Here is a 17,575-nt window from a genome sequence, read left to right as displayed (position 1 = left end):
GTGAGGAGTAAAATATTAAAAATTCTGTTCTGACCAAAAGGGAATTATGAGATGTGATATATGCCAAGCAACACAGTATGTAATTCTGCCGTTAAGAAAGGACATGAAAAACTTTAGATATCTAGTACTTTTCATARTCCTTAACCTAGTACTTAGCTTCTATGAACTATTCAGATTGAATACCTCTTTCTTTTATTGTAGATGTTTTGATCTGCACAGTTTACCTTACTGGTTTGCTCCTTTTAAGTTTCTTTTCTTCTTTCTTCAGAGAATTTGATTAGACAAGTCTAACAGCAGCACAGGAATTGTCATGCTAGGTCATTAGTGTAGTATGTTTTCTTCAAGTGTCACTAGTATCAGATTGGTACCATTCTTTTGTATTTTGTTAAGGCTGATTTATGGAATATGGCTGAATTTTAATTATCTATATTTTAAGTATTTTTAAGTCTATTCTCCATTCTTAACAAATTATTTTAATGTGAAGTAAGACCAATTACTTCCAGGATTAACAAAGTAAATGTAACTCTTAAATCACATTTCAGTTTCAAGCCAGTGTTCTTGTGTTTTCAGTTGTGTCTAAGTTTTAGTTGTTTTGAACAACTGTTTACTTAAATATCTGTTACAAGTTTCATTACATTTTATACTGTATGACGCCAGATTTAAACTCTTTCCTYCGCAAGAAAAGTAACGTAAGTATTTTCTGAAGGAGTTAATGTGTAGCATAAAGAAGTAAAATATATTTCATGGATAAAATCCAACATAGACAGCAAGTGATACATTAACAAATAAAAGATGAACATACCTTTCAATTCACTGTTAAGATTAGGTGGATCACAGGAAACAACTTCTGATGTAAATGTGAGATCTTCCTCAAATGTCTCAACATGCTGTCCATTTAAAAATAGGTTGATCTGATAAAATACCAATTTTCAAACTGTTACATTAGAGAAATCCAGTGCAACATGGATTATACTTATAATAAAGTACATTTCTAATTTAATATTAATCTGGTAACTGATTACTGGTTCAGTAACAGTTTTATGGATATGATCCCCCCCCCCCTTTTAAACAGCAATAACAACAACAACAWCAATCTTCTCTACTCCTAAAAGATACCTTTACACAGGGAGGAAAACAAAAAACCCTGTATGTTCTTGTAACAGAATAAACCAGACATGCTGTTACAGTAGCTGAGAGAAATGTTCTATCCAGTTTGGTGTGTTTTAAAGGAAGACAGATCTCCTCCTTATTTTCTTTTTCAAGTGAAGTAGTACTATATAGAATTTTGCTTCACAACTCTTATCAGTAAATCCTACAAGTTGAAATCCTAAATCCTAAAACTTGACAGCTTCTAGCTCCTACATGATTTAACTGATTTTTCTTTTTCATATCACTGTCCATATTAATGACAAATTTATTTTTGGATCTTCAATTCACCTTGAGAAACACTCAGTGAAAGCAAGTTTTAGAGGTGATTTTTTTTGTAGAAAATAAAGGGAGTATCTGTTCATGAAGTATATGGCTTAYCAGTTCTTCTAGGTGTCTTTAAACAATCACATGCAGGTTCACTATCAACCTCAAAAATAAAAGTCAGGCCTGGATGATATACTACTTTGCTTTATAAGAGAATATGGAGTTACTGCCTTTTTYCTGCAGAGGTATTAAGGCAAATTGGCTGTTGTTACAAATGTTCTTTTATAAGGAAAATAAAAAATGAATATATTAGGGGACAAAATAGTCATTACTAGTATTCTGGCCGTTCACCTTTAGCTGTGGAGTAAGTCCATCTGATAAAAAAGCTATTTGCAGAGTTCTGGGTAATTAAGCTTTGCCCATTTTATTTCACTGGCCACCATATTTTGGCATTTCCCCCCCCAAAGAAAACAATTACCCTATGGTCTCCACATATGTGGCAGACCCTCCTTCCCTTTCTAAGAGGAGAAATCACCCCCCTGCATCATTAAACAGATATCACCTCAAAGAGTCAAGAAAAGTAGGTGGCTAGGTTAGCACCAGAAAATTGTATTAATCCTGRATATTTTGTTTTTATGTCGCAATGAAAATACAAACCAAATGAAAATGCCCTGCAGATTGTCTTGCATGAATATAATACAACAGGAACTCTTGGTCTCACAAAGAAATCTGAAAAAATACATATTCAAGTGTGCTGCATCGTTATTTGATTGCGTTATTCACACAGGATATGTATAAAGAGTCCTCTAGTCAGATTCAGTCATTCACTCAGAAAAATTAGCTGCTTCATTTCATTTGCATTGGGGAACTCTTTAATATTAAGGACTCAGACACACAATCAGGTTATGCTGCCATAACCAACTTAGCTGCCATAGWTACCAGTATTTATTCTCAGTCCTCAGCAAATGCAAGATAATTTTATTAATCTTGGCAATCTTTCACAAGGTTGTTTCAGAGAATAGATAATAGAGATAAAGGCCTCCAATGCTTGTGCAAGGGGAAGATAAAATTTGTAAAGTATTTGGAAAAAAATGTTTTTGCCGTAGGTAGGTTTGCTAGGATTCTTCTCCCCAGTAAAAGTTGTTTTAAGTTACCTTTTGAATACAAGCAAGCACATATGGAAAAATATTTAACATTTGCAAATGTAAAACAATTGGTGATCTATGACAAAACYRAGGACACTGCAAAAGAACAGTGAAAAACAACACAAGTGAGATACTGAACTTCCAGAAAAGTGTTATCGAACACAAAAAAGAACTCACTGTGGGAATATTAATATATCTGAAAATCTCCTTACACAGTATTTTTGGTTTTAGGTTGAATGCCCAACTGGGTTTTTTTTAGCAGTAGCTACACTCCCTGTAACAGAATTCCAAACCTAGAAAAGCATTAATTCATACCTTATTTACTCTGTAATCTTTAGCTAGACTGTTGTTCTTGACACATGTCTATAATTTTCAATCAAGAACCTGAACCACTTAAACCTCACYTTTAAATGATCATTAATATTACTGAAGTGTAACAGCACTAGGTCACACAAAATTATGTTAGTAATTTATCAATGTATCCCCCAGATTAGTTAACTAGAGCAAGCATTTCAATTTTCTACATTGAAAAAAAGTGAGAGAGACTGCTTGCTTCCCATGCTAAATTAAGTTACCATTTAATCTCAATAGGCATTTTACCAAGTCTGGAACACAGGGCTAATTAACATATTTACACTTAATTTRATGAACTAAACAGCAACAGGCTAAATGCTCATAAAGATGATAACTTCATATTAAACTTGGCAAAGACAAACCATTAGTATGAAGCAAAACATAAGCGGCAATAAGAATGATAAATATTTGAAGTTCTTTAAGGGATTAACGTTTTTGTACTGCTCCTCCACCAAGCACGTATTATAAACTTCATTTTAATAACTGCACAGCATCTTTCTTGTAAATTTAATCTTACACTATTTCCCATTAATGTAGAGCGCTAGCCACTGCATGCATGTTAAAAAAAACAAAGACAAAACAGTCCTTTCCTGAAGTGCTTAAAACACTTAAACTGATTGCTAATAATTATTTTATTAAGCTTGTTTTCATTAATTGTTTTTTGTTCTTTTCTTTTCACTTGCTGCCTTTGCTCCTAAGGCTCCCTTTCACCACACTAAGCTGAAGTCTGTCACAATACCTGCGGTCTCAGACCAACATTCTGGTCTTTGGTCACTTTCTTAAGAGCAAAATCACTGAAAAGATCTTGCATCATTATTAGAATGACTTGGCACGAAATGTATGCAATATCCTCTTATTGCTTGCTAAAAGTCAATTAAAGGCCATAGAAAAGGAAGGGTATATATGCAGTTTTGTCTGCAGTCTYCAAAAGATAAAATTAAGTATCTGATGACAATCAAAAAAGCCACAACACTAACACTTAAAAACTCAACCCTTTTCTTCCTCAGGCTTACCTCAAAGATTTCAGTCTGCACAAARGTACATGCATAATGGAAAAGAAGCAGGGCTCTAGCTTAATGTGTCATCTTACATTGCCATTTCTTACCTAGGTCTGTCCCGTCATCTAACTCCTCAAACTGAGGGAAACTACTGTGACAACTGAATAAGGCCACACAAACAGATCTCATTCACAGGCTCTTCCATTGCACTCACCACAATAGTACTTGAACATCTCAGAGCTTTCTATTTCTATAGTTTTTTTGCAATATAATTAGGAGTAGAAATCACTACTCCCATTTTTACATACAGGAAAATTGGAAGGAAAACATTCAGCTCTCCTCTGATCCACACAGGTTTCACATTAAGAGAAATTCTTTGATTTTAATAGTAACTTCCAGTACCATACAAAAACAATGAACAGATACAAAAAAGATTAAAGTACTTGTTCAGGTTCACAAGAAGAAAATTCAAGTCTCACAACACCCAGCACCTTCTCTTTAAAGAAGGCCCTTAATTTAAAAAGTATTATAATTTCCACTAGCAAAAGCTTTGTAAAAAAAAAAAAAAATAGTAGTTTAAGAATGCAATTCTATAAACCTGTAAAGAGAAGTTTAAAATATATCATGTGAAATGATCACAAAAACTTAAATTCATATAGGATACTTCAGAAATTAAACTGCAGAGCTTGCATGTTCAATTGCTGTAGAATAGTCTGTGCAAGCAGTATTAGTTTCTAGGAAATACTTTGCAATGAAATTTACTAGTACACATTGCAATTTTAAGACTCAAAAAGTCACTGAAAAATCCTGAAGTCAGCACAGTGTTTGCAAATGCCTTCAAAGAAGCAGAAGAGGCTTTAARGAGTAGTTCTTACCTGGACATTGCTTTTGGGATAAAGGAAGAAGAATGGTTTCAAAACCGGAGACCTAAACACACAAAACAACCACTATAAACCCACTTAATCAGAATTTAATGAAAACATCAGCTCATGCATCTTTAGATTATTCAGATTCTGAGAAAAAAAATGGGAACTTAAAAGCTATTTAGCTGTGGTTAGTAGTGGTTTTCCAAACAACTTTGATAAGCCTGAAAAGCTTCATTAGTTTGAAGCTTAACTTAAACTTATTACTAAGAAGCAAGATTTTGTAAAATGAACAAACAAAACACCACACATACAACCACAGACAGCAAAAAGGAGGAAACTTTAAGTGGTATCTACTTAAACATTTCTAACATCAGGAATGGCCAACCAAAATGTGCATTTGTTTTCTGCTAAGTTTTTTTATCCCTTAACTCCATGTGTATTCGGAGATAAAATGGCACGTGAAAGCTTGAATTCACGACAGAATGATAAAAGCATCATATAAAATAAATTTCATTTCTAAATATATCATTTTTATTCTGGTCCTACATTAAAGGCAACAAATTTAATTTTAATGTCAAAACTATTGTCCTTACTACTTCCTTTGTCCATCACATCAAATCGATTGAATTATTTTTACTTGTAACTTTATTCTGCTACAATCAAATGAATAGACAGTTCCACTTTTCAGCACACATCTCATGRTAACTGTTTTGAGAAATTTCGAATAAATTTTGGGGAAGGGGAGAGAAAAGGAGAAGAGTAGCAGAATATTTTCTTGAAAAAGGATGCACTTACATGGAAGCTGAAGTCTATGACACTCTGGTTAGCCCAACATTGACATCTAAGCTAGTTACAAAAAGCTAGCAGAAGTGCATCTGCAGTCCTCATCTATCTCCGTGTGCAGAGGACAGACATCTCTTGTATATTTGCTTAGGCATAGAAAAGTTTCAGATGTTCTCATGAGTAACTATGGTAAGGTGAACATATGAATCACCAGCTTATTTTAACCACGAAAAGTACTGAACCAAAACAGGATTTTTCGTATGCTTAAAATTGTTCTGATTTCAGCTCAGTTATTTAATATGTTCATGTTGACACTGCAAAAGGAGGTATTTTGTAAGGACAATTCTGTGTGTATATTGACCTCACAAAAAAGCCAATTCTAGCTGAAATGGGTGGGTACAGTCAAAAGTTTGCTGAGCTCGTTTCCAAACTGAACAGGTTCAAACCAAATCTGATTCAACAACCTTCACGTGTTAACATATTCCTGGCTAATGCCCTGCCGTATGGTTGCRTCTAAAGCTTTTCTTACATTTCATTAAACAAAGATATTGCTGCRACATGACCAGAGACTTAAGTGGCTYGCATCCAGTAATCCAACAGAGAAGTTTATTATTGCATGTGTACCTTCCAGTATTCACTATTATCTTGTTACTAGTTATTAAGCATAACATGCAACTAAAAGACTTTACAGTTGCTTTTGCTATTTTTTTTTATTGTAGTGGTGAGCAGTGAGAACATTATCATTATACATTAAAACAACTTAATGATCAAAAGTAAACTTACACTCTAGGACGCCCTCCAACAACTCCAGTGAGACCTGGTGCTGGAAATGAAATTAACAACGTAACTGTTACAGCCATTTTCACAACACTGGGCTCTCACTCTGCTGTAGCTGGAATCATTCCTATGGTTCAGATTTAATAAATACTGGAAAGCACTTAGCAAATTATGTATGGCATCACAAATTAATACCTCCAAACATTGTATGCAACAGATAAAAAGGTGCAAAACAAACTCATTTGTAYGAAAAATTTAATATTATTTCTGTATGCCAGTGCCAAGCATTTCTACATTCGGTAGAAAAATAACTTTGTTTTTTGTTGGTGGGAATTTTGGGGTTTTGTTTTTTTATTTGAAGATAACAGACAAAATAATTCTGAATTCGAATCATGTCTTATTTTAATAGTCGTTTAACATGGCTATGTTATTTAGATTTATGCATCTTTCTCTTTAGCATTTTCACCGGCTAACTTAGATATTCTTAAGGTGGAGGGTTGTGGAGATCCCATTCTCTCTTGATACACAGGCAAATTTAGGGGTTTAAGTCACTGGTGTAAGCCTAGATTTACAGTACATCAGCACTGTGATTAGACTCATGTCTAATCTCAGCGTCAGGTGTCCACGCTTTCATACCATTAAACTCAGATCTAACAGCTCAGTATTYCTGACAGAAATAGTTCTGCTCTCTTCATCCTAAGGATAGCTTCTGATACTTTATTTTGGCATGGGCATACATAATACATCAGAAGTCTATACTCTACTGGCAGGATAAAGAAATTACAAACTGGATCAATTATATCAACCTAAGAAATAACAGCCATGTAAGCAGTACCTTCAAAAACAAAAGCTTTAAGAAGCTGCCCACATAGTATATTTACTCAAATTAAACCTGGCTAACGTACTCACTTTGCTGCATGCTTTTTCCAGGTGTGAATTCGCTTTGTCCACGCTCCAAACACTACAAAGTCACGTAACTATGCCAGTGCAGTACTAAGCTTGCACTGACAACCTCTAACTCTTGGTAGGCTGTACGAGCTTGGATCCAGTGCCTTGCTAACACAGACACGCAACAGTGATAGTACACAAGCTGCAACACAGCATAGGTCCAGATTATAGAGTCTAGCTATACCCATATTCATTGGAAGGGTAAATTCACTGAAGTAACACTTAAAAGTGTGTTTGAATTAAGTCTTTGAAAAGGGATGATGCCACATAAATTACAAATATAGTTTTACCTTGATCGCACCCCTCTATAATCTGACATATTTTGAATTGATAGTACTTAAATTCAGTGCATATCTGAGTGATTGACTCACAGATGGCAATTACAGTAAATAAAACTTAAAAGTTATGGAAGAGGTCTTTTGACTGATCACTCTACCAGCTTGGCCGCGGCAATACTTGCACATCATAACCGTTACACCAGACAAATAGCCTTCACTAACTGCATTTTAGCCRGAGGCTGAAAAACACAGTAACCTTTGGAAGGTGCTACACTTGAGAACAACTCAAAGAATTGGGGATTAGTATACAGAGAGAAAAGAATGCCTTCAACTAAAAGCCATGAATAATCACCTCCCCACTCCCAAAGTTATACTGAAAAAAAAAGAGAATAGAATGAAGAACAATCGCTTACTCTACATTTACACAATCTTAAATCATCTAGTGAAGATTCAGCTCTATAATACTACCTATGCTCTCTCTCAAGCAGAGGAAGAAAACTGTATTAATTACAATTCAGTATTACCCCCACACATACAGTTATTTTACTGAACTATGCTTGTTTTTTGTTTATTTAGGTTGTTGGGGCAGGAGGCTGGATATGGTAAGGTCATGTTCAAAATATAGGTTCATAAAGTTAGTTCATTTAAATTATCTGTGGACTGTCACATGACTGACTTCCTGCTAAGCAGCTGAACTGCTCATTAAGGATACCAGATTTTGCTCTGAAATCAATCTCAACTTCCTGAAAGCTTCAGAGAAAGCTCTTCACTTGTCTGCTCTCATACAATGGCATTTGGCTCCTAAAAGAAAACAGTTCTCTAAATACTAGTAAGAAAACAATCCAAGAGCAGCAGTTGTGCTTACACCTCAAGGGTACAACCACCACCAAATATAGCAATTTGCTATTATTACTCTTGCAAAGTTCTCCAGTGCAAACTTCAGTAATAGCAGACCTGGATCTGGAGCTGGTATGGATACCCCTGCAAATAAATGCAGTTGCAGAACAAAGTTGTAACAATATCCCAGTTGCAGTTATCCGTTTCTATCTTACAATAATCCAATCATTGTTTACCTTACGATAAGTAAAATTTAAGTATAATCTAAGAGTGAGTGAGTGAGTGAGAGAGAGTGTGTGAGTGTAATTCCAACTTAGACTTAAAGCACAGAAGAGAAAACAACTCTTAAAACCTATTTTGGTTCACACTTGATTTGTTATTTGTGTAAACAGACAGCACTAGAGCACAAGACCTCGCCTSCCATGGCTCAGATCCCCACAGCATTTCTCAGGTAAAGCTGGGAGAAGACAAAGAAGGTGAAGTACACCTTCGAACAGCAGGTTTGCCACTGCAGCCAGAGCTATCTCCACAAAGCGAACTTTGATCTCTTTAGAACAACTGTTCTCCCAAGACACTTTCCAGGTAAGATCACCTACTCATGCCGCACTTCGTGCTCTCTATGTTGTYTACTTAAATATCTGTGCAGATGCTCTCCCTCTATCCTTTCCGGGAGAAGACTTACCTTTATGTCTATGGCACACAGCACGAATCACTCATTGTACTTGCAGAGAGCATTGATCAGGCTGCAGCATCAAGCAGGTGATTATCAGCTATCTTGAAGCTCTTGATCTCCTTGCCCAGAAATCTGCATGAGCACCACTAGCCATCAGAACTCCGTTCAAAGAGTTCTATGCATCATGTCCAACAAAGTAGATAAAGAAAGTACCACTAATCATGGTGTCACCCTATCTGCTACCAGTCACCCTCCTCAAGGATTGCTTTCACTTGCAGTTGGCCAGGACTGCCAACTCATCACTGGTAGGTAACTGCCAGCTTCTGCTGCATCATACATTGAGCTGAATACCTGTGTTAAGCTGATAAAACTGTCAGAACTCTTCCTTTCAATCCACCTATATTCTGTTCAGGATCAGCATTAGTTACAGAATTTGTCTGGTGCAATCACTATATCAAATACTATCACATTTATTTTGCATCAAGGGTTCAATTCAATAGCCTACTGTTTTCTAGAACATTTTCTCTTACAATGCCTGAGGAGATCACCTGATGCTAAAAGTCCTCTATGTGGCTGCATATTTAAAAGCTAAGGGTCAATATTGAGGATTATGCCATTTAAATTCCACTTAATTAAGACATGATTGGAGGAATATCAGGTACCAAGTCTACTAAAGTCAGTGATAGCTGCAGGCACACAGAAGTGAACTGCTCTACAGAGATGCTGTGTAGGTGACTTGTTTAGGACCCTTCCTTTGGGGACCAGCGCTTAAAGAGGTATGAATCTATCCTGAATCTACGAATAAAGAATGAATTAGTACTTACCAAGTGCTTCKCTTTGGTTAATCCATACAATTCTTCATACAGTCTTACATTACCTTTTCACTGTATGAYTCCTCCCTCAAGCCTACTTTCAATCTTCTTATCCATTTTTTCCTTAGGAAAAACAAGCCATCATACTCTGTGTGTACACATCCATAYACTTATATCTGTAACTTTTTCCCTTCTGTTTACCATTCTTCTAGCCCACCTGTAAGCTAAGTTTTGGCCCCAACAGCACATGTCAGCCAAATCTGAAGGATGGAGAGGAATCCAAGAATAACCACTTGGTGGTTAAGGCAAAGCCTAATAATATCCACTCCCCTGATCTATGATTCAGCAGTGCTGTGGTGACAGAGCTGCATGTAGATAACACAAGGTGAAGTCTGCTCAAGTGATACTTCTTCGTACAGCAGTTCTACAGTGTCCTCTACATGATCTCCTATGTATGTCTTCTCTGTTCTAAGATGTCCTCTGCACCTCAGTCTTTTTATTTCGTTACTGTASGAAACTTACCTGAGAACTTATTTGTAAATACCAACACTTTCAAGAATTCTGGCAGCACACATAGGAAAGAGCACCAGGCCTCCTCACTTGCACCAACTCTGATGTTCAAACAAGCATTTCAGGGAGTAGAGCCTCTAAAAAATCAGCCCTTGAAAAAAGAATGCTTAAATAGGTGCTCCTTTGGGCCTGTTTTAAGTATGTTTAACTGCCATGTTTTAAMACATATTGCAAAAAGATAATCTATGCCATCTTTATACCCTGCAAAATGCCCCATGGCCGGAAAAGCTTCTGCTGGAACCTGCAATCAACCTATAAGATGTAAATTTGCAGCAAAACAATCATTAATATTCATTAATACCAGCCTTCAGAATTACTCATTAGACTTACTGATGGTAGAAAAGCCCCCTCATGTTTTGCTTCCTTTACAGTTCCTCTATCTTATTCAAATGGTACTTTAAAGGTTACATCTAATTTTGGATTATTACTATTATCCTATAACCAGCTTCTATCCTCCCAATTCTTTAAGAGTTTCTGTACAAACCTATATACTTTTCAACAGAAAAGAACACCACGCAATATTTGAAAGAAAAGTGCTAGATCACATTAAACTTATTTTGCAAAATGTTTTGGAGTAAAAAAGTCAGAATGCTCTGACTAGTCAAAAAACAAAGAGCTAAAAAACTTTAAATAGTTTAAATTCAACAGGTGACACTTCTTTCTTTGAAACTTCACTGTATTCCAAAATACAATCACGTCTCATTTGCTGACTGGCATTTTTTGACCCTAAATCATTCGTCCCTCTTATTTCCATTGTGATTGAATAAATTCAGCCAAAGGTTATCAATATATTTATTTCATATTTTAAAGACACATATACATACATATATATAAATATATAAGTATTTTTTTAAATAGTCATTTAAGAAGTCTAGTTTCCAAGCATTATGGGGTTTTTTAAGCGATCAAATAGGGGAATCTGAAATCCAGGACTTTACAGTCAACAGCAATTACAATATTGTTCAGTAAAAATATAAAATATGTAAAATCTTTGTTTATGGGGGTCAATTATATGTCCTTAATTGTTCTATCTATGTCCTTTGAATAGAGCAGATAAAATATCTTCTGCAGAATTATTCTCACACAAAAAAATGGGAACTGCAGTAAATTGTTAAAACTAGGACATTTCTCGAAGTATCTTCCAACACACTTATGAGATCAGTCAAAATATTTACATATACTCAAGCACTTTAAAATATCAAGCTGTATTAACCAGCTGTCATCTTAGTGTCAAACTCCGGTCACTTTAATGTGAAATAAGGGTCAGCACATTATTCCAGCTATTAGTGAAACACTTCTTAGCTACTGAAGCCTATTAAACTGAAAACATCAACTTCCCTCAGCAAGGCTCTTCCTGAGCCTTTTTTACTTTGGATTTTGATCCGAATAAAATATCTGAATTTAAGGAAAACTTAGACGGGAATATATTCTGTGCATCAATAAAAAAAATATTTAAAATGTTAACCATACGGCTGACAGAACTGTGTATAATACAGACATTTTCCCTTAATACTACAAACTGGTTGATGGTTATTAGCTTTAATGAAGCAAGAGTGAATTTTCTTAGACTGTACTATAAAGAACTTAACTAAACTCCTGCAGGCTATTATAGACTTAAAAATCTGAGTCGGAGTTCATGAGCCTAGGATTCTTCACTGCTSAGCTTCAGCAGACATTCTAGTGTTTTAATTCCTACTATGATCTTTGCAAAGCACACAAAAGCTTCCTGTGTAGAACACGGATATAGCTCTAACAACCTTCTATTACAGCTAAACATCACAGACAAATTTAAATCCATCTTTTCTGAGCTTATGATCAATTTTCTAAGTATAAAGAAATAAAACCAAGTAAACAAAAAGCAAGATTTTACTAATTGAAGGATTATTAAAATCATATATTAATTATAAAACTGAAAAAAGAGATTAGTTGGTTTTTTTTAAGAGCTTGTATCCCTTTAATCTTGTCATTATAGCAGACTCCAAACGAAAACTGATTAAGTGTTTAAACTAGTGAACTAAGTATCATGCTCAACAGAAGTTTACAGTAAAAGTGTTGCATTCCAAACACAGAAAACAACGAATCACTCATGTATGGCACATCTATGTACACAGTAACTTCAAATTCTTCTCTGGGCTTAAGAATCTCATATGCAAGTTTGAAATCGAGATTTGTACTACAGAACACTACTGTGCAAGTGTATGCTCATGTGCCTCAATGGTCTGCATAAGAACAATGAAAACTTAAAAAGCATTAGGAAAAAACATTAGGAAATAGCTATAAAAATTTTAATCATTCATTCTTGATTATAGAAGTTTGTATTTTTTACAAGGTGTGGCTCTCCCAAATTTCTCTCTTGCAGATCTAACACCTTTTATTTATTTCAGGGTAAGGAAAAAAAAGCTTCAGTCAATTCCAACACATACATAACACTCCATCTTTTCTTTCTAACACTAAGGCACAAATTCCCTAAGGAATAGAAAATTTCAAACCAGTACAAACCCTTGTGATGGATRTCTTCTTTTTCTACTAATTTTCAGAAAAAGCCACCACAAAGGACGGAAAAGAAGATCAGTAATCACAAATCAGAAATTTAACATTTTTTTCCTTTTATGAGGGCTAAGTTTTACTGCTCTTACATAAAACAATTTATCATATCTAAAAAAGTTTAAAAACAACCAAATCTGCAAAATCAGTCAAAAGTTAAGAAATATGGACATGAAGACTTAAGGTTCACCAGCAGAGCTAAAAGCACATTTCTGACATGCAAGACATAGCACCCTGAATTTTAAGACTTTGCTATGAAACATTATGATGATTACTTCTCAACAAAATTGTTACAGATTCCTTTTCTCTGCATGACTGAAAAGTACACTCTTTTCGTTTTACTCTTATTCCTTGCAAATTCTGAAAAAGTATGGCTGAAAATTTCCTCAAAAATTTATCAGCTCAGAAAAACATTAAATGGTTTAAGCTTAGCCAAAATGAAAGCAATCAAAACTCRTTTTTTACTACTGACAGTTAAATTAACTAATATCTCTATTATCTGTAATTCTTACACTATGATACTACTGCCAAAATAAAACCAAGTTTAGGTCAGGGTGCTARGTATGACTAGCAAATTGAATGAACCTGAACACTTTCAGGTCACTCCAAGAGCGATGGTGCTCCTGGATTCTGTCAAAGAAGATGTAGTTGGTAAACACGTAAACCTAAGAGCCTAGGCTTGCTGCTGCCTCCCTCTAATAAATCTGAATACTGATAAGCCCYAAGGACCAGAGCAGAAGCAATTCAGACCTCCCTCTCGCATTTATTACAGAGAAARCAGTGTCTAAAATTCAGATTCAAATTCTTTTTGGGTTATGCCTCCTTCTGCTATCTCAGGAAAACATTTCCAAAGCAGCAGTAATACTTTCCAGTACTACTAGATATCATAAAGCTTAGTTAGTTCCTGTTTACACAGCTTTCTATTCTTGGATGAAAGGTGCTCTATTTGACAATTATTATCTGTACAACTGTCCACACATTAAAGTAACAGACATGAAACTGCTACTGATGTAAAAAAAATACATGGCTATAAACAATATTCTACAATCACTAGACACAGTCCAATTAAAATGGGAGAAAATTTCCAGGTTTTTATTTTTGTCTGACACAGACCAAATGAATGTTACTTCCTCTCAAAATGTCCAAAACATAATGGAATGAAGTGTTTCAGTTCAGGTGACATCACCCTGCAGATTAACAGTTCCTGTTTTCTCCCTGCTGTTGGTTTTCAAGGATTCTTAATTCGTTCCTGTTTTTCCTAAGTTTTTTTCATTAAAGAATATACAAAAAAAATTTTTTTTGCAATCATTCCCCTAATCATTACCTCTCCTTCCATAAAAGATAACTAATACAATAGAGCCAAGCAGCCCAAGACTAAGCCAGCAACCTTCGAAACCCTGGTGCACGTGCACCTAAGCCTAGACTGCATATGCACTTGTGTTTTTATCAGGAAAAATCTACTCATGCTTAAAACCTCACTTGCTGTTCACCCCCACAACTGCCACYATTTTGACATGTGACATAAAAGCCACTCAAGGTTACATCATACTATGTTGGATTTGCAAAACCTCATCAGGTAGGCRTGCTTCATCCACGTAAGAGACTGAAGCAACAACAATTTTTATCGTTGTGGGCATTCCTAGCTCTGTTCTTCACAACAAGCTGGCAGCCAACACACAGAAACAAAAAGCTGTAAGTTGATTCAGTTATCAATACACTGCTAATTACTGGTCGACAATGCTGAATCGGTTATTTTCTTTAGTGAGACTTAGCGGGAAAGGGAGGGGAGAAGCTTGAAAACGACTGCCGTRAAAGAACACCAGATCAATATGCAGCCTGCTAAGCATTTAAGTTTCCAAACCTAACCCCACACACACCTTTCTGCATACACAGAATCCATCTGTGTAGGCAGTATGGAAATGTAGCATGTAACAGCAACCAAAAATAATGACAGTATGAAGCAGTTTTAATCATCTTCACAGAAACTGGAGATACAARGCATCATTAAACTGGCTAGTTAGGGGCTTGTTCAACCATTTGGAAGCCTGTCAGTAGTCTCCAATACCCTCTGACACTGTAACTTACACCAAGGAGGCCAAAAATCTTGTAGTCCTGTACCTGGCAAGAAAATAAAGTACTATTTATCACTGGATACCCCAGATGATTCCAGAAGCATGCTATTTCCCATTGCTGCTCATTAGTAGCAGTTCTATCAAATGCAGTAGATTTTTAATGAATAAATGGTACAGGATGTTCTAGAAAGTTCAAATGATCCCTTTAAAAAACAAAACCAACACCACAACAATTATCCAAACAGACTGYCTAGCTTTCTACCTGATTCTGAACATGAACACATCCAGGTCTTCCCCAGGAGCTCTGGGAAAAAGAGCTGTCAGAAAGCCCGCCAGCCACGTTAAAATACAGATGTTCACATATTATGGCAACCTCAATTTTGATACTGTACGTACTCCACCCWGTCCAGGTAGTGCAGATTTTTGACTTTCTTGTTCTGCAGGTAATAGTGGTGAATGGAAAAAAAATGAAACTTTGATAAGCCTAACACTTYCAGCCTTCAAAGAATGTTTTAATTACACAATAGCTGCTTTATAAAATACAAGGCAAAGATTAGGAATTTGGAAAGACAAGTATATGTGCATTAACTTCATTTCTTATAAAGAACTTCAGGTCTTAAAAAGAAGCAATTGCTTTCAAATCCAATCAGCTTTTCTTTATTCAAAGAGAAATTTGTTCAGGGGGTTGTCTACCATATATATATTAATGAATAAGTACAGATTTTTAGTTTCAGGTATGTTAYGTCTACTTGAATAATGAAAAAGGAGAAACTCCAATTATGAATCCTCTCTTTTTAAAAATGAAAGCTCGGTCAAACAGTAAAAGCACCATCTTTCATACATCAGAAAAGCACTTCTTGGAAGCAATTTACATCTACATTAAATGCTGATCTACTAACTAGTCTTTGTAACTGTGTAATTTTTAAAAATCATCTGCATGAATATTCCTGATTAGTTCTGCATTATTGTGTTCTATCTGGTAAGGAAAAAAAATGACCATGTGTTGACCCTGTCTCTATAAACACAGCTTAAAAAAAATCCCAGCTACTACATTAACTATCTCTCTGCTATCACTAAAAAGACAGCAAGACAGAACATGCACACTTGCATACAGTTTCAAATCCACTGAAAATAAAATGTTTATTAGTTCCTTTACTGCAAGGCAGGGAAAAAAAAAAAAAAAAAGTTAACCAGGATTCTAGATTAGCTAGGGAAGTTGAGAGATATAAATTAAACTCATGCAATTAATTTGGAAGATTCTGTAATCCCTCAATATACACCTCTAAGTTAGATAAGACAACTGCAAAATATCTAAGCTGTAGTCCTCAAAAATTAACTTGCAAAATCTTTTATTATTATTATTATTTTTGATCCATTTAATAGGTTAGTATCCATAGAGTGACAGCAGTCAAACTGCAACATATGAATGTGCRGCTTAAAACTCAGAGGCATATAGTGGTGAAAGATAAAAGTCACTTGGGAAGAAAACAGAAAACAAAAAAAGAACAGTTTCTTCAAAATAATCAAGGGGTAAGTCTTSCTAAAAACTTAAGCGAATACAACGAAATTTACAAAGAACCAATGCAAAGATTTTTTTTTAGAACAAACAGAAGACAAACACAGCACAGATAATTTCAGATACGTGGCTCTTACGCACCAGCTATGAAAACACTTAAAACATATACTTAGAACTAAGATAGGTAATTATATCCTGATATTTAATTTTTACTTAGGAAGTCAATTAAAAAAACAAAACAAAAAACTTACATGGATGCAGATACTAAATCATAAAAAGTGTTAAAGATGGACTGATTTGAGATTAGACACGATAGTGCAGAATCAGAATCTAAGTTGAGGAGTTTATATATATATCTATATATGTATATATAGACATATACACACACACATATATATATGGTGAATAAAGAATTAGGCATACATCATTAGCATTCTTACTGCGGTATTATTTAAGAAAAGATTTGAATACAACTTTGAAATGTAACTCATCTATATAAGGAGCTACACATTGAACAGATTAAAAGTAGAGAAGTATCTATAAAAAACWTCGGAATAATATCAGATACTAATGCTGAAGAGAATCTTCAACACCCTTGAACTGCAGCTGATAAGCTGCAATGCTACAGCAAAACAACATGTGGCGTATTTTTGCCAGCTGAGTAACATTCTTAATGCTTATTGCCATTGAGTTTTATTGGCATTTTTTGAGTTTTAATAACCTGGTGAAACTGAATATAACATTGTCACTTGTCCGTGTGGCCATGGTAAAAGAATAAAGATAACAAGATGAATAAAGAAAAAAAAATGCAGAAAGGGATGTCAGCAACAACAGAACGATGAAAAGTCTCAAAGAAATAAAGAGGTGGATTTCCAAAACTGTCATTTTGTTAATGCCTGCAGGTCCCATTTCTACAAAGAATAAAAACACATTAAAAAACACTAGTTCTACTACTCACAGCTCTATGAAACTGGTTGTGACTTTGGGTG

General features: G+C 35.1%; 1 protein-coding gene across 1 annotated transcript in view; it reads right to left on the bottom strand.

The window, feature by feature from the left end:
• Window positions 1-17,575, bottom strand: part of LOC146598269 (uncharacterized) — a 66,075-nt gene that overhangs the window by 12,700 nt on the left and 35,800 nt on the right. The window contains exons 13-15 of the mRNA XM_085300651.1: window positions 6,343-6,382; window positions 4,786-4,837; window positions 803-911 (exon numbers count right to left, since the gene is read on the bottom strand). Of these exons, the coding sequence (XP_085156777.1) occupies window positions 803-911; window positions 4,786-4,837; window positions 6,343-6,382 (201 nt within the window). The remainder of the gene's footprint in view (window positions 1-802; window positions 912-4,785; window positions 4,838-6,342; window positions 6,383-17,575) is intronic.

The sequence above is a fragment of the Rhea americana genome, unplaced genomic scaffold, assembly GCF_003343005.1.
Source record: "Rhea americana isolate MKP2758 unplaced genomic scaffold, rheAme1 scaffold_167, whole genome shotgun sequence".
NCBI lineage: Eukaryota > Metazoa > Chordata > Aves > Rheiformes > Rheidae > Rhea > Rhea americana.
This window is presented reverse-complemented; position numbering and strand designations above follow the sequence as displayed.